At 41.0% G+C, this 14,104-nt stretch overlaps 1 protein-coding gene across 2 annotated transcripts in view; it reads left to right on the top strand.

Annotated features, from left to right (window-relative positions):
• Positions 1 to 14,104, top strand: part of KHDRBS2 (KH RNA binding domain containing, signal transduction associated 2) — a 573,690-nt gene that overhangs the window by 541,983 nt on the left and 17,603 nt on the right. For both annotated transcript variants that reach the window (XM_077811602.1, XM_077811603.1), the window contains one exon: positions 4,050 to 4,108. In XM_077811602.1, the coding sequence (XP_077667728.1) occupies positions 4,050 to 4,108 (59 nt within the window). The remainder of the gene's footprint in view (positions 1 to 4,049; positions 4,109 to 14,104) is intronic.

The raw sequence follows: 14,104 nt of genomic DNA, 5'->3' as shown, positions 1-14,104 counted from the left end.
CTTTTGGATTAGGTCCCCCAAGTGTATAGATTAGAGTCACTTGTTTTATACAGTGAATTGGAGGGAAATGTTTTATTTCAATTAGCTGGAGATTGCAAGAGGTAATTTTTTTGTTTTTGTTTGTTTTGTTATTTCCTAACTCTGCTACTCCATCACTATTCCCATCCTCTTCCTCAGAAATGCAGTCAATAGGTCAAAATTATGCTATTTAAATCACATTACATGAGATTTTTCATACTGTTATCTGCCATATCTGACATGTCAGCTCTCTGTTTTGAGCATATTTTAGGTCTAAAATCACTAGAACCATATAGCATGGCTAGTATGTTCAATGGAATATTAGTTATATTCTGCTTGGTCAGCTCTAGAATATTTAGCATCAGTCCTAAGTGTTTATATGGCCATATCTGAGCACCTGAAAACCTGCTTGCTGAAACAGTGACTTTTTTTAGGAAATATTACAGAATATTTATAGAAAATGTACTTTTAATTAAAAAATCATTAGTATTTGCACTGGAAATCTAATTATAAAAATGTTACCTAGCCAGTCAGGGAACAAACATGTTTGTTCGAAACTGCTTCAATGTCAAATATCAAATACTTGCAATGAATGTTCTCAAGAGAACTATAGTACATGAATTTTTCTTAAGAATTATTCCAGGAACAATTATAAATAAGAATTGCATTCAACAAATTCAAAATCCGATTATGGGCATTTTGTCTACAGCAATGGTCAAATTGTGCCTGAGCAAATAAGTGTTAAAAATTATTTGCCCAACTCTATTATCTTTATAGGATTTTTTTCTGCAGTGTTAAATATGTGTCTGATTCAAATGTTAACCAATATATTTTTTTTAAATCTCCTGGAAAATAGCCAACGTAATAATGCAATTGTGACAGGTTGGATCACAGAAAACCCCTTGAACTGCCAACTGATGTGCTGAGACTACTTCTAACCTGTTTTCCTTGCCAGCTTGGGACTTCAGAACTTTGCCAGTTTGAGCCAGACACTCTAGCCTGCTACAAACCCAGACCCAGGTTTAAACCACTTCCCCCAACAGCTGCAGGCTTAACTGAAAACAGCTTAAGAAGTGTTCCTGTCTCCAACACTCAGATGCCCAGCTCCCAATGGGGTCCAAACTCTAAATAAATCCATTTTACCCTGGATAAAGCTTATATGCACAGCTGTTCCCCCTGCCCCCAAGTATCAATACATACTCTGGGTTAATTGATAAGTAAAAAGTGATTTTATTAAATACAAAAAAGTAGGATTTAAGTGGTTCCAAGTAATAACAGACAGAACAAAGTAAATTACTAAACAAAATAAAATAAAACATGCAAGTCTATGCCCAATACAGTGAGAAAGTGATTACATATGAAATCTCACCCTCAGAGGTGTTCCAGTAAGCTTATTTTACAGTCTAGTCTCCTTCTAGTCTGGGTCCAACAATCACTCACACCCTTGTGAATGCTGTCCTTTGTTCCAGTTTCTTTCAGGTATCCTTTGGGGGTGGAGAGGCTATCTCTTGAGCCAGCTGAAGACAAAAGGGAGGAGTCTCCCAGGGGCTTAAATGGACTTTCTCTTGTGGGTGGAGACCCCCCTCCTCTCTCCTATGCAAAATTCAGCTCCAAGATGGAGTTTTGGAGTCACATGGGCAAGTCACATGTCCATACATGACTCAGTTTTTATAGGCAGCAGCCATTGCCCACATGCTAACTTGAACATCTCTAGGAAGACTTCTTATGTGGATTAGAGTCTTCCAAGATCCATTGTCAGTTAAGTGTTTCTTGACTGGGCACTTGACTTGAAAATTCCTTTCTAAAGAAGCTGACCAAATGCTTTACTAAGGCTGCTTAAAATCAAACAAGTACACAGCCAATATTCGTAACTTTGAATACAAAAATGATACATGCATACAAATAGGATGAATATATCCAGTAGATTGTAACCTTTGCAGAGATATGTTACACAGCATATGTAGCGTATAACATATTCCAGTTATGTCATATATACATTCATAAGCATATTTCCATAAAGCATTATGGGGTGCAATGTCATCATAATGTTGAGGTGACCATGGAGGTTTTGGTATCTTTGTGAGAGCCTATCAGATGGAGCCTTTAATAAAAAAGGTCAAATAAAACAAACAAACAAAAAACTTACCAGCAAATGTGATATTTTGTATTTAGTTCACTGAGGGTGGGGGAAATACAATTCAGTAATATAGATAGATTGTAGGCTTTCATTAGCAGTGCCTAGCAAACTGGGAATTGATCCTGATTTGGGGGCACATAGGGTGTTACTGGAAAACAAATTATAAATAATAATAATAATTGTAAAGCTAAAATGTGACTAATTCAATCTCCATGTTACTATGGTTTACCATTTTTGCTTCACAGATATGCTGGTGCCCATTACAGACAATAGCTGAAGATCATTAATTAGCAGCATGCAACAATGATCTAAACGGCCTCTTCATTTTTTGATAACCTGTTGTTATGACCATACGTGATCATTGTTGATCAACAAACAAATAACTGGCAAGCAGTAGTTTTGAAACTAGCTCTGATTTTCCACATCCTTGCACTTTGTATACTAGGTCTGTGCAAACTAGGTCTAAAAACAAATCTACTATTCATTTATTAACTTATTACACTTACTTTGCACTGGGTGCAAATCACTGCCAATGTTAAGGCTACATTTTAGTCATGGGTATTTTTAGTAAAAGTCATGGACAGGTCATGGGAAGTAAACAAAAAGTCACAGCCCCATGACCTGTCCATGACTTATGCTAAAAATATCTGTGACTAAATCTTACCTGCTGGGAGGAAGATACTCCTGAAGACTGCTGCTGGTCTGGGCTGGAGGCAGCCGGGCCCCCCTGTCACTGGTCCGGGCGGGGGGGTAACCCAGGGTCCTGTTGCTGCCACCACTGATCCAGGCAGGGGATGGCCCGGGGCCACACAGCTGCCACCACCGTGGGTCTGGGCGGGGGGTGGGAGCAGCCCGGGGCCCTACTGCCACCGCCGCTGGTCCCAGACCACTGCTCCAGGGCAGCGCCAGGGACCAGCTGCGGGGCAGTCCTGGGGTCAGCCACAACAGGGCTGCAAAATTCACGGAGGTCACAGAAAGTCATAGAAACCCATAAGGCTGTGGATAATCAGGCCTTCCCTTTGTATGGAATGTAGGCAGATGAACTTTGCAGGCAGTGTAATTGAAAAATGGAAAAAACAGCCAAAGTCCTCAGTAAAAGCAAGCATCTTAAGGTTCAGTACAAAAGGCTGTGACGGACTGACAATATCCTGTAATATCCTGAACAAACCTTGTAGAATTAAGATAAGCTTTATTGAGTTAAGTTAAACCTTACTGAATTAGGTTAACACCTTTTAGGTACACAGTATTAAAAATGCAGTTGTGTATGTGTGTTGTATGTACTTCTCTATTAAGGAGGAATGTTGCTAATAAACTTCCTCAGTTATCAGCCTTGGAGAGACATGCATATACTAATTCAAACTGGATTCTCCAGAGGACAAAGAAAAGATTTTTTGATTAAAAATCCTGAGTTTAGTCTAACCTAAAGCTTCCTTTTGGATCTAGCAAACGAACAGGGCTCCTGGTCAATGGAGGGCCTCAATCTTTAGGGAAGGATTGAAAGGAGAAGGCCTACTAAGGTTCCAGAGGACAGTGTGCTTCTTCTGAGCTGAAGCTCTGATGAACTTTTAAACCACAAGGAAACCCTAGGGCAGGATATTATAAGACTGCACCTTGTTCTTGTGAATTGAATTTATATCCCTAATCTTCTGCCACATCTTTGAAAAATAATTCCTACGTTTACATATTTTTGGAATGATTTTATTTTAAAATTAGTAGATAAATGAAAATAAGAAATATAATATGTCCCCTCTAGGTTATATTTGCACAGTGTCATTTGACTGTGTTATGCTTGCATATAAAGGTAATAATATTTTAACTTTTGTTTACCATTTAAGCTTTTGTGTTGATTCCTTCTGATTATAGTAACATTTCTTGCTGTCTGAATCTATTGCAGTGTGCCTGAATATTATGATTATGGTCATGGAACAAGTGAAGATGCTTATGACAGCTACGGTAAGGCCTGTTCTATTTTAAGTAAAAGTGTGAAATCAAAAAACCAATCAGTCACTGACAGCTCCAAAATTACTTCTACCTTCGTTTTTGCTCTGCTTTTACAGAAGCCCAAACTAAATTGATTTGTGTAATTCTGTGGTAAGATTTGACTTATGGAACTGGGACCAGAAAATTGGATAGATCAATTTTGATCAAAATTTCAAATGGAATTAATCACATAGATCAATTTTAACAGCAACAGTGAGCTTGCTGATTAGCGCCTGAGTATATTTCACAGTGTCAGTTGTCAGTCTTATTGATGTGACAACAATACTGTGTCTCTCCTGCTGTCATATCCATTATCTCAAGCAACAAGTATAACGTAGTCAAAAAGATTTTTTTATTCTTGTAATGATAGTACCAACAACTCCAATTCAAATCCAGAGTTCTAAAATACTTCACTGCAAAATGCCATGTAATTTTAACTTTCTATGGATCAAATCTTGCTCCAAACTTCCCAGTCACAGAATGCCTGAACATACTGGAACGGGGGGGGGGAAGAGGATGTGAGGAGAAAGGACACCTTTGCTCCAAAAGGGTTCCCTCTTCCCCAGTACACCTGGGAAGTTAGTGGTAGTTCTGATGGCTCCATGGCTGCACAGATGATGAGAAAAGCTCCCCAGAGAGATGGACAGGGCATAGCCACAGGGTTTGCTGCAGCCTCTCTCAGACTACAGTACCAGTGCCACAGCAGCTTCGCTGTAGCATTGTGACCTAGAAGAAGGATTAATTCCCACGTTGCCCAATGAACTCCACGGTGCATGGTCCATTTACTTGGGTAAATGGGTTCCTGGTCCAGAATCAGGCATTAAAATATTACTTTAGATGGTGCATTGAAATCCATTCCTTCTATTTCTCTTGAATGTTTTGCAGTAGTTTTTTACACTCAGTTGGAAGACATGAGCCTGATCTCAGCCGTTGTATATCAGCATAATCTGAATTAAGTCAACAGAGCCATGCTGATTCTCACCAGATGAGGGTGTGGCCCAATATGTTCAAAGTATAACATTTGATGTATTATTAGTCATTAACTATAATAATGTGTATGGTGTTTTCCAAAACACACAACAAGACAAGAGAATGATGCTGGAAATGAAAATTCCAAGCGCATGATAATTTTATTCATGCAGCTGTGAAGCAAATTTTAGGGCAATGCAAAGTTGCAGTTTCCTTTGTATTTGAACTGAAATCATGGTTTCTTAAGGGACATTGTCAAAATAATTGCATTGCATAATCGGAAATAACTTATTTTTGTATGTGATCAGTATTTGTGATACATGTGCTTTATACAATGTGCAGTCAAGCACATTTCCAGTGCTAAACAAGTAATAATATTAGTGTATTCATATGGATGTGTGCACGTCAGTTACCCTTGGTTTTGTTTCTTTTGTGTATTTATTAGCTGTTCTGATCTTGAGTAAAAAGAATATAAGCATTCTCTTCCAAAAATGCTGCAAAAGCAGTGTCCCCTAACTATGGGGGGGATGGAGGAACGTTCGGGAGGGTGCGTTGCCAGGCCAGCCCCCATGGTGGGCAGGGAGGAAGCGCCACCCAGCCCCACTCTGCCCCCAGCCCCGCTCCAGCCCCAGCTCCAGCTCTGCTCTGCCTCCTGCACTGCCCTCAGTCCAGCTCTGGCCCCAGCCCCAGCTCCGCTCCACTCCATGCTTTGCTCCCAGCCCAGCTCTGACCTCGTTCCCTGTCTGTCCCCAGGCCAACTATGCCTCTGGTCCCAGCTCCACCCCCCTCCCCAGTTTTGCCCCCACCTCCACATTCAGCCCAAGCTCCTCTGCTGAGCCAACTGTGTAGTAATGGAGGGGTGTGTGGACAGATACCTTTACTGGTAAGGGGAGGGCACAACAGGAAAAGTTTGGGTACCACTGTGCTAAAGGGTTGAGTAACCCAGAGAAGAATGATGTGAGCCCAGGATTGAGAGCCCGCTACTCCTGAGTTCTTAACCTGTTCCTGACACTGACTCTGTAGATTTGGTCAAGTGACACCACTCTACTGCCATTCCTTTGTCTGTAAAATGAGGATGATAGTACTTGTTTTCCTATCCAGGTTGTTGAAAAGGCTAATTACTTAAGGTTCATAACTTGCTCATATAAGATCACTATTGTAAGATTATGAGTCACTCCAGTGTTAGGCTCCAGCCAATCCACAAGGCAGGAGCAGGTTGTGTGACTCCCAGATCAGGTGTATAAGCCCCACAGGAGGAACAGCTGCTCAGTGTGCTCAATGTCACTCCAGAACTTGGAACTCTCTCCTGTCCAGCGGTGGCCATAGACTCCCCAGGCCTTAGCCTGCTCCAGCCCTGTTCCTAGTCCTGCTCCTGCTCCTGCTCCAGCCCTGTTCCTAGCTGGGCTCCAGCCCTCCTCTTGCTGCTTCCCTGCTCCTAGTCCTGCTCCAGTCTCTTTTACTTATTATACCTGTTTTATTAACAACATGCTAGAAACTTAAAATAGAGAAATCATTTTTCAACTTTTTTCCCCTAAAAATGGAGAGCATTTTAATCTATATCCTGGTTCCTGCTGGTTCACATGCACTAGTACATTCATAATGTTGCTCATGCACCACTCTGTTAGCCTCTGTGTGCGCTCTTTTCTTCTTCTTCCTAAAGAAACAAGTATTTAAATGGATTGTGTTAATCTCAATGTATGTGTATTCTGCATTTATCTTTTTTATTACTGTTCTCTTGTGCACACCCTATATCTCTTCTCCTCTCCCAATTATTTCAAACACTTCTCACCCCATCCACAAGCAGTCAGGCTCCACCTCATTCTCTATCCTTACATAACATATACCCTTCATAGTCCAGTAGATCTCAATTCTCTACCCCTGTTTGTGTAATCTTCCATGAAATTTCCTAATCCCCAATACTGTGTGAATTCAGCCTCCCCTATATTTGTAGCACCTCACACAAGTCAAGACTATTTTTTTTCTCTCTCTCTCTTTCACCCCAGCTCAGGAACTAGTGATAGCTTCATGTCTTCTTGTGCCTCCAAAAACATATCTATTCCATTCTCTCTAGCCCACTCTTCTGTAACACTAAATTCCCCCCACCCTGATTAAGACCACCACATAGACAAATCATGATCACCAGCCATAATGCCTAATTCCTTTTCTCCCTTCAAAACCCCTAGAAAATCTCCATTTCCTTGCCCCTTCACAGCCCATCCCACTTTCCTTGTCATCCTTTGTAAACATCACAAGATATGTCTTTTCCCCTAGATTACCCATCCCTTCCCATGTGATTCCTGATTTCTTAAGTTTTCCCTATCAGCCATTTCCTCCACTCTATACTTGCTCCCACACAGCATTTTACAATCTCATTTCCTAGTCAATTTTCCAGGGGATGGCTGATGAGCCTCAAAATGTGAGAATCCTCTCATTCTTCAGTCTCACTATGTAAACTCCAGCAAATAATAACAATATTACTATATAGCACTTATATGTACTATAGGGCTCTCTAGATTTTCAAAGTACTGTAAAAACATTACAGCACCACTTTGTCCCCCGATAAGAGCTCTTAGCATGGACTTCTTAACTTTCCAGCTGGGCTCCTGCACAGCAGAACCCTTTCCTTCCTCCTGGAGTAGGCTAATATAGGTTCTCCTATGCCCTCTAGAAGAACCTGTGGTGGAGGCTGGCTGTGGCTCCTTCTTTCAATTTATTCAGCACTCCCTGTTTGGGTTCCTTGCATTAAGGGAGCATGTTTAAGCAAAATACTGAAATAGAAAAGAGTATGTGCCTCTATCTAAAAGTCCTATGGAACTGAGCAGGAATAGAACCAATCAGGTTTTACAGAAATCACTTTAAACTATAGACTTGAATAGAATCATAGAAGATTAGGGTTGGAAGAGACCTCAGGAGGTCATCTAGTCTAACCCCCTGCTCAAAGCAGGACCAACACCAACTAAATCATCCCAGCCAGGGCTTTGTCAAGCCTGACCTTAAAAACCACTAAGGAAGGAGATTGCACCATCTCCCTAGGTAACCCATTCCAGTGCTTCACAACCCCCCTAGTGAAATAGTGTTTCCTAATATCCAACCTCGACCTCCCTCACTGCAACTTGAGACCATTGCTCCTTGTTCTGTCATCTGCCACCACTGAGAACAGCTGAGCTCCATCCTCTTTGGAACCCCCTTTCAGATAGTTGAAGGCCGCTATCAAAAGGCCTCACTCTTCTCTTCTGCAGACAGCACAAGCCCAGTTCCCTCAGCCTCTCCTCATAAATCATATGCCCCAGCCCCCTGATCATTTTCATTGCCCTCTGCTGGACTCTCTCCAATTTGTCCACATCCCTTCTGTAGTGGGGGGCCCAAAACTAGACACAGTGCACCAGATGTGGCCTCACCAGTGCCAAATATAGGGGAATAATCACTTCCCTCAATCTGCTGGCAATACTCCTAATAATGCAGCCCAATATACCATTAGCCTTCTTGGCAACATGGGCACACTGTTGACTCATATCCAGCTTCTTGTCCACTGTAACCCCCAGGTCCTTTTCTGCAGAACTGCTGCTTAGCCAGTCAGTCCCCAGCCTGTAGCAGTGCATGGGATTCTTTCATCCTAAGTGCAGGACTCTGAACTTGTCCTTGTTGAACCTCATCAGATTTCTTTTGGCCCAATCCTCCAATTTGTCGAGGTCACTCTGGATCCTATCCCGACCCTACAGTATATCTACTTCTCCCCTCATCTTAGTGTCATCTGTGAACTTGTTGCAGGTGCAATCCATCCATTGAGCCTGACAATCTAGCCAGCTTTCTATCCACTTTATAGTCCATTCATCCAATCCATACTTTTTTTTATCTTGGTGGCAAGAATACTGTGGGAGACCATACCAAAAGCTTTGCTAAAATCAAGATATATCACATCCACTGCTTTCCCCATATCCACAGAGCCAGTTATCTCATCATAGAAAGCAATCAGGTTGGTCAGGCATGACTTGCCCTTGGTGAATCCATGTTGACTATTCCTGATCATCTTTCTCTCCTCCAAGTGCTTCAAAATGGTTTCTTTGAGGACCTGCTCCATGATTTTTCCAGGGCCTGGGGTGAGGCTGTAGTTCCCCGGGTTCTCCTTCTTCCCTTTTTTAAAGATGGGCACTATATATGCCTTTTTCCAGTCATCCGGGACCTCCCCCGATCACCACGAGTTTTCCAAGATAATCGCCAATGGCTCAGCAATCACATCAGCCAATTCCCTCAGCTCCCTCAGATTCATTAGATCTGGACCCATGGACTTGTGCATGTCCAACTTTTCTAAATAGTCTTTAACCTGTTCTTTCACCACTGAGGGCTGCTCACCTCCTCCCCATACTGTGTTGTCCAGGACAGCAGTGTGGGAGCGACCTTGTCTGTGAAGACCGTGGCAAAAAAGGCATTGAGTACTTCAGCTTTTTCCACATCATCTGTCACTAGGTTGCCTCCCCCATTCATTAAAGGTCCCACGCTTTCACTGACCTTTTTTCTCGTTGCTAACATACCTGTAGAAACCCTTCTTGTTACCCTTCATATCCCTTGCTAGCTGCAACTCCAGTTGTGTTTTGGCCTTCCTGATTACACCTCTGCATTCTCAAGCAATATTTTTATACTCCTCCCTAATCATCTGTCCAAGTTTCCACTTCTTGTAAGCTTCCTTTTTGTGTTTAAGCTCACCGAAGATTTCTCTGTTAAGCCAAGCTGGTCGCCTGCCATATTTTCTATTCTTTCTGCACATAGATGATGGTAGTCTTAGTTTAGGTACCCTTCCTCTTCTTTGGATTGACTGTGGAGTTGATGCAGATGAAATCCTTTCACTTAAATATATTGGACCTTGCCATAAGACTAAGTAAAGCTTTTTGGGGAAACACCATTTAAAAAACTAAGCTCAGTCCCCCAAATTACTGAATGCATTTCACAAGATGCTGAGTGCTTTCACCTCCCACTAATTCCCGTAAGTGTTTAAGGCACTCATTACCCAGCTAGAGGTGCTCAGCACTTGCAGGATTGGATCTAAATTTGGGAGCATAAACCAGGGTGACGGTGTCTTTTTAACTGTATACAGATGCTCATATTTTATAATGAACTTCATGCAAATGGATTAATTTATGAATACATGCTATTTCCATGTGTACCCATTGTTTTCCATAATTACATAATTTTGCATTTTCTCCTCTAGTGCTGTTGCCCTTCAGCAAGGTGTCTGGCAAAAACATGAAGTTAATGACTTGTTTTATTATAAGCATAGTAAAGTAAAATGTATGGTTTAAAATGAAGTAGCATAATCAGAATAACTATAGCAGAGACAGTCATGATGCACTGGGAAGAGCCCCTACTGCAGCCTGTGCTCCTCCTCTCTCTCCGAGTCTTGTTATTTTGCCCTAAAGGTAGCCACTTAAATCAATCAAGGCACTGAGACATGATATGTAGGTACATCCTATACCTGTGAAGCTTACTGATCATGTCCAAACTGCATAAGCACTGACTTATAGCCCAGAATCCTGTCCCTCGAGCTGGACTAATCAGAAAACCTGGGGTGCATTCTCTGGGGGTAGTTTCATCTTTAGTTGTTTGACAGTCCTGGATAGGAATCTAGAAAGAAAGTCCCCAGGACATTATAATGGTGATTGCCCTCTTTGTAGGAGTACTAGGGAGTAAGGGAGAAGTGTATTGCCTCCCCATCCATCCTGCTACACATCTGCACAGGGCTGCTCGCCACCTAGCCCTTAACATCTTTGTCACTTGGGCTCGCATTCATTTTGGACCAAGTACCAAAGACACTTTCTTGGCATACGAACACATCAGAGTAAATGAAAACTACTTAGGTATTCATTACAATAAAATTATTCAGGGTTTTTGTATTTTTGTGTGTGCATATTTGCTCATGTTGCCATATAATTCTGCTTTGTTTCCACTGCAATTTAGCTTTAAGTGTTCACATGTAAAGAACTGGTTGTTTAATTTTAGGATAATTCCGTCTTTAATTAAACAATACAAATGTAAATATTTAATATAATTCTTTTGGATGTAAGACATCAAAGTTCCAAAATACTGCCAAAATGATTTGATTGTCTATTTTTGTAAAGATTACCCAGCCAACAGTTCATTAAGAGAGCTTTAAAGTGTGATTAGTTTGGCTAAGCGAAGTTCTGTAGAGGCAACACTCTGTAACCAAATGTTTATAGGGCTGACAGCTAAAATAGACAGCAATATTCTATTCCTGTCATAAATGTAAAGGGAAGGGTAAACCCCTTTAAAATCCCTCCTGGCCAGAGGAAAAATCCTCTCACCTGTAAAGGGTTAAGAAGCTAAAGGTAACCTCGCTGGCACCTGACCAAAATGACCAATGAGGAGACAAGATACTTTCAAAAGCTGGGAGAAGGGAGAGAAACAAAGGGTCTGTGTCTGTCGGTATGCTGCTTTGCCGGGGATAGAACAGGAATGGAGTCTTAGAACTTTTAGTAAGTAATCTAGCTAGGTATGCGTTAGATTATGATTTCTTTAAATGTCTGAGAAAAGGATTGTGCTGAATAGAATGACTATTTCTGTCTGTGTGTCTTTTTTATAACTTAAGGTTTTGCCTAGAGGGATTCTCTATGTTTTGAATCTAATTACCCTGTAAGGTACCTACCATCCTGATTTTACAGGGGTGATTCCTTTACTCCTATTTACTTCTATTTCTATTAAAAGTCTTCTTGTAAGAAAACTGAATGCTTTTTCATTGTTCTCAGATCCAAGGGTTTGGGTCCGTGGTCACCTATGCAAATTGGTGAGGATTTTTACCAAACCTTTCCCAGGAACTGGGGTGCAAGGGTTGGGAGGATTTTGGGGGGAAAGACGTGTCCAAACTACGTTTCCCAGTAAACCCAGTTAGAGTTTGGTGGTGGCAGTGGTTATTCCAAGGATAAAGGATAAAATTAATTTGTACCTTGGGGAAGTTTTAACCTAAGCTGGTAAAAGTAAGCTTAGGAGGTTTTCATGCAGGTCCCCACATCTGTACCCTAGAGTTCAGAGTGGGGGAGGAACCTTGACAATTCCCATGCAAAGTCATTGTTTATATACCAAATCAGCACTTGCAGGATACAGAAACAGTTAATTATGTTTATTCTTTATTTGGAGTAAAGGCGACAGCTTGTGCTGAACAAGGAAGAGTAAAAAATGAATATATAGATCTGAAATATAAGGTGAAATGAAAGTGTGTGTGGGATAAGGAAAAATAGGAATTCTGTACCTTAAATCATGCTATTTGGATATCTCCCTTCAACTCCATTAGAGAACATAAGCATTCCTATTTGCATTGAGATGTATTAAGATGCTTTCACACTATCCCAGTGTGAAACCAAAGCCCACAATTGATTAATCTATCGCATTATCAAAGCATACTATGGTTAAGAAACCCTGATATCACAAGAACTCCACTGTTTGCAATATCCTGTATACTTGTAGGTCAATATTTTTGAATATGCTACAGTATATTTATTAACTGCCACTTCTGCTGATAGATTTAGTGTTCAGTACCTAATTCCACTCAGCGCATATCTATAGGATAAGTTAGTGTGAAGCAAGCTGGGGCATAAATCTACAGAGCTTCAGTGTGCAGCGCACTTGCTGTCAATGTGGACCCTATTGCTGTGTGCTAAAGATTCTCTAATGCCTTTTTACATACTGATCTTTGAAACAGCATACAGAAAGCGCACTAGTGAACTTTTAGTGCGCAGCAGCAGAGTCCACACAGCCATTTAGTGTTCTGCATGCTGGAGCACTGCCCCCACCTTGTCATGCACTAATTTGTCATATACACAAGCCTTAAGACTCCTGGATGCCCTGTTTCTTGGACTCCCTTGATGGCTGGCTAGAAATTGAGGAAGTGAGATTAAATGACATGTGTAAGATGACAGACTGTGTCAGTATTAGAGTTAATATGAGAATGCAGGAATTCCTGGCATCCAATCTCCTGTGCAGACCATTAAGCTGTGCTTAGAAAGGAGATGACTAAAAGGGAACATGATAAAAGAATACAAAATAATGAATGATTTAGAGAAGGCAGGTTAGCAACTTCTGTTTTGTCTGCCTCATAACATGAGATATTGAATGGGATTTAAAGGTAGAAAATTCAAAAACAACAAGAAGAAATATTTTTTCAAAAGCACGTAAGTAGAGTGTGGAGGACTCATTGTCACAGGAAGTCACTGAGGCCAAGAACTTGGCAAGATTTGAAATGTGATTGAACATTGATATGGAAATCAAGAATATCCAGAATTATAATTAATAATAAATAAGAACATAGGATGTCAGATATTATGGTGATTGGTAGAGTATAAAAACCTGAAGCAGAGTAGAAAAGAATGGAGGAAAGTAACTTTTGTTTGCTACCTCCACTGTACATATACAACATAAATCTAGAAAAAATGCTATACTGAACTTGAGAGAGAGACATAGAAACAACCATAGTGGAGTGGACTCAAGGTCCATCTAATCTGATATCCTCTCTCTGCCAGGGGCCATTACCGTAAGCCTCAGAGGAAGGTGTAAGTAGGGAAACGTTGGATAACTTGACTCCTACATTAGGTCTTGTCCTGGTCTCTAATATTTAAAGATTGGTTTAAGCCTAAGACATGCAGTTTAATATCCCTTCGAAAACATTTATTATTAACAGGTTTCAGAATAGCAGCCGTGTTAGTCTGTATTCGCAAAAAGAAAAGGAGTACTAGTGGCATCTTAGAGACTAACAAATTTATTTGAGCATCAGCTTTCGTGAGCTACAGCTCACTTCATCCAATGCATTCAGTGGAAAATACAGTGGGGAGATTTATATACATAGAGAATATGAAACAATGGGTGTTATCATACACACTGTAAGGAGAGTGATCACTTAAGATGAGCTAATACCAGCAGGAGAGCGGGGGGAGGAGGGGGGGAAAGAAAACCTTTTGTAGTGATAATCAAGGTGGGCCATTTCCAGCAGCTGACAAATAC

The sequence above is a fragment of the Eretmochelys imbricata genome, chromosome 3 (genome assembly GCF_965152235.1).
Source record: "Eretmochelys imbricata isolate rEreImb1 chromosome 3, rEreImb1.hap1, whole genome shotgun sequence".
Lineage (NCBI taxonomy): Eukaryota > Metazoa > Chordata > Testudines > Cheloniidae > Eretmochelys > Eretmochelys imbricata.
The sequence above is the reverse complement of the archived record's forward strand: the minus strand, read 5'-3'. Positions and strand labels throughout refer to the sequence as shown.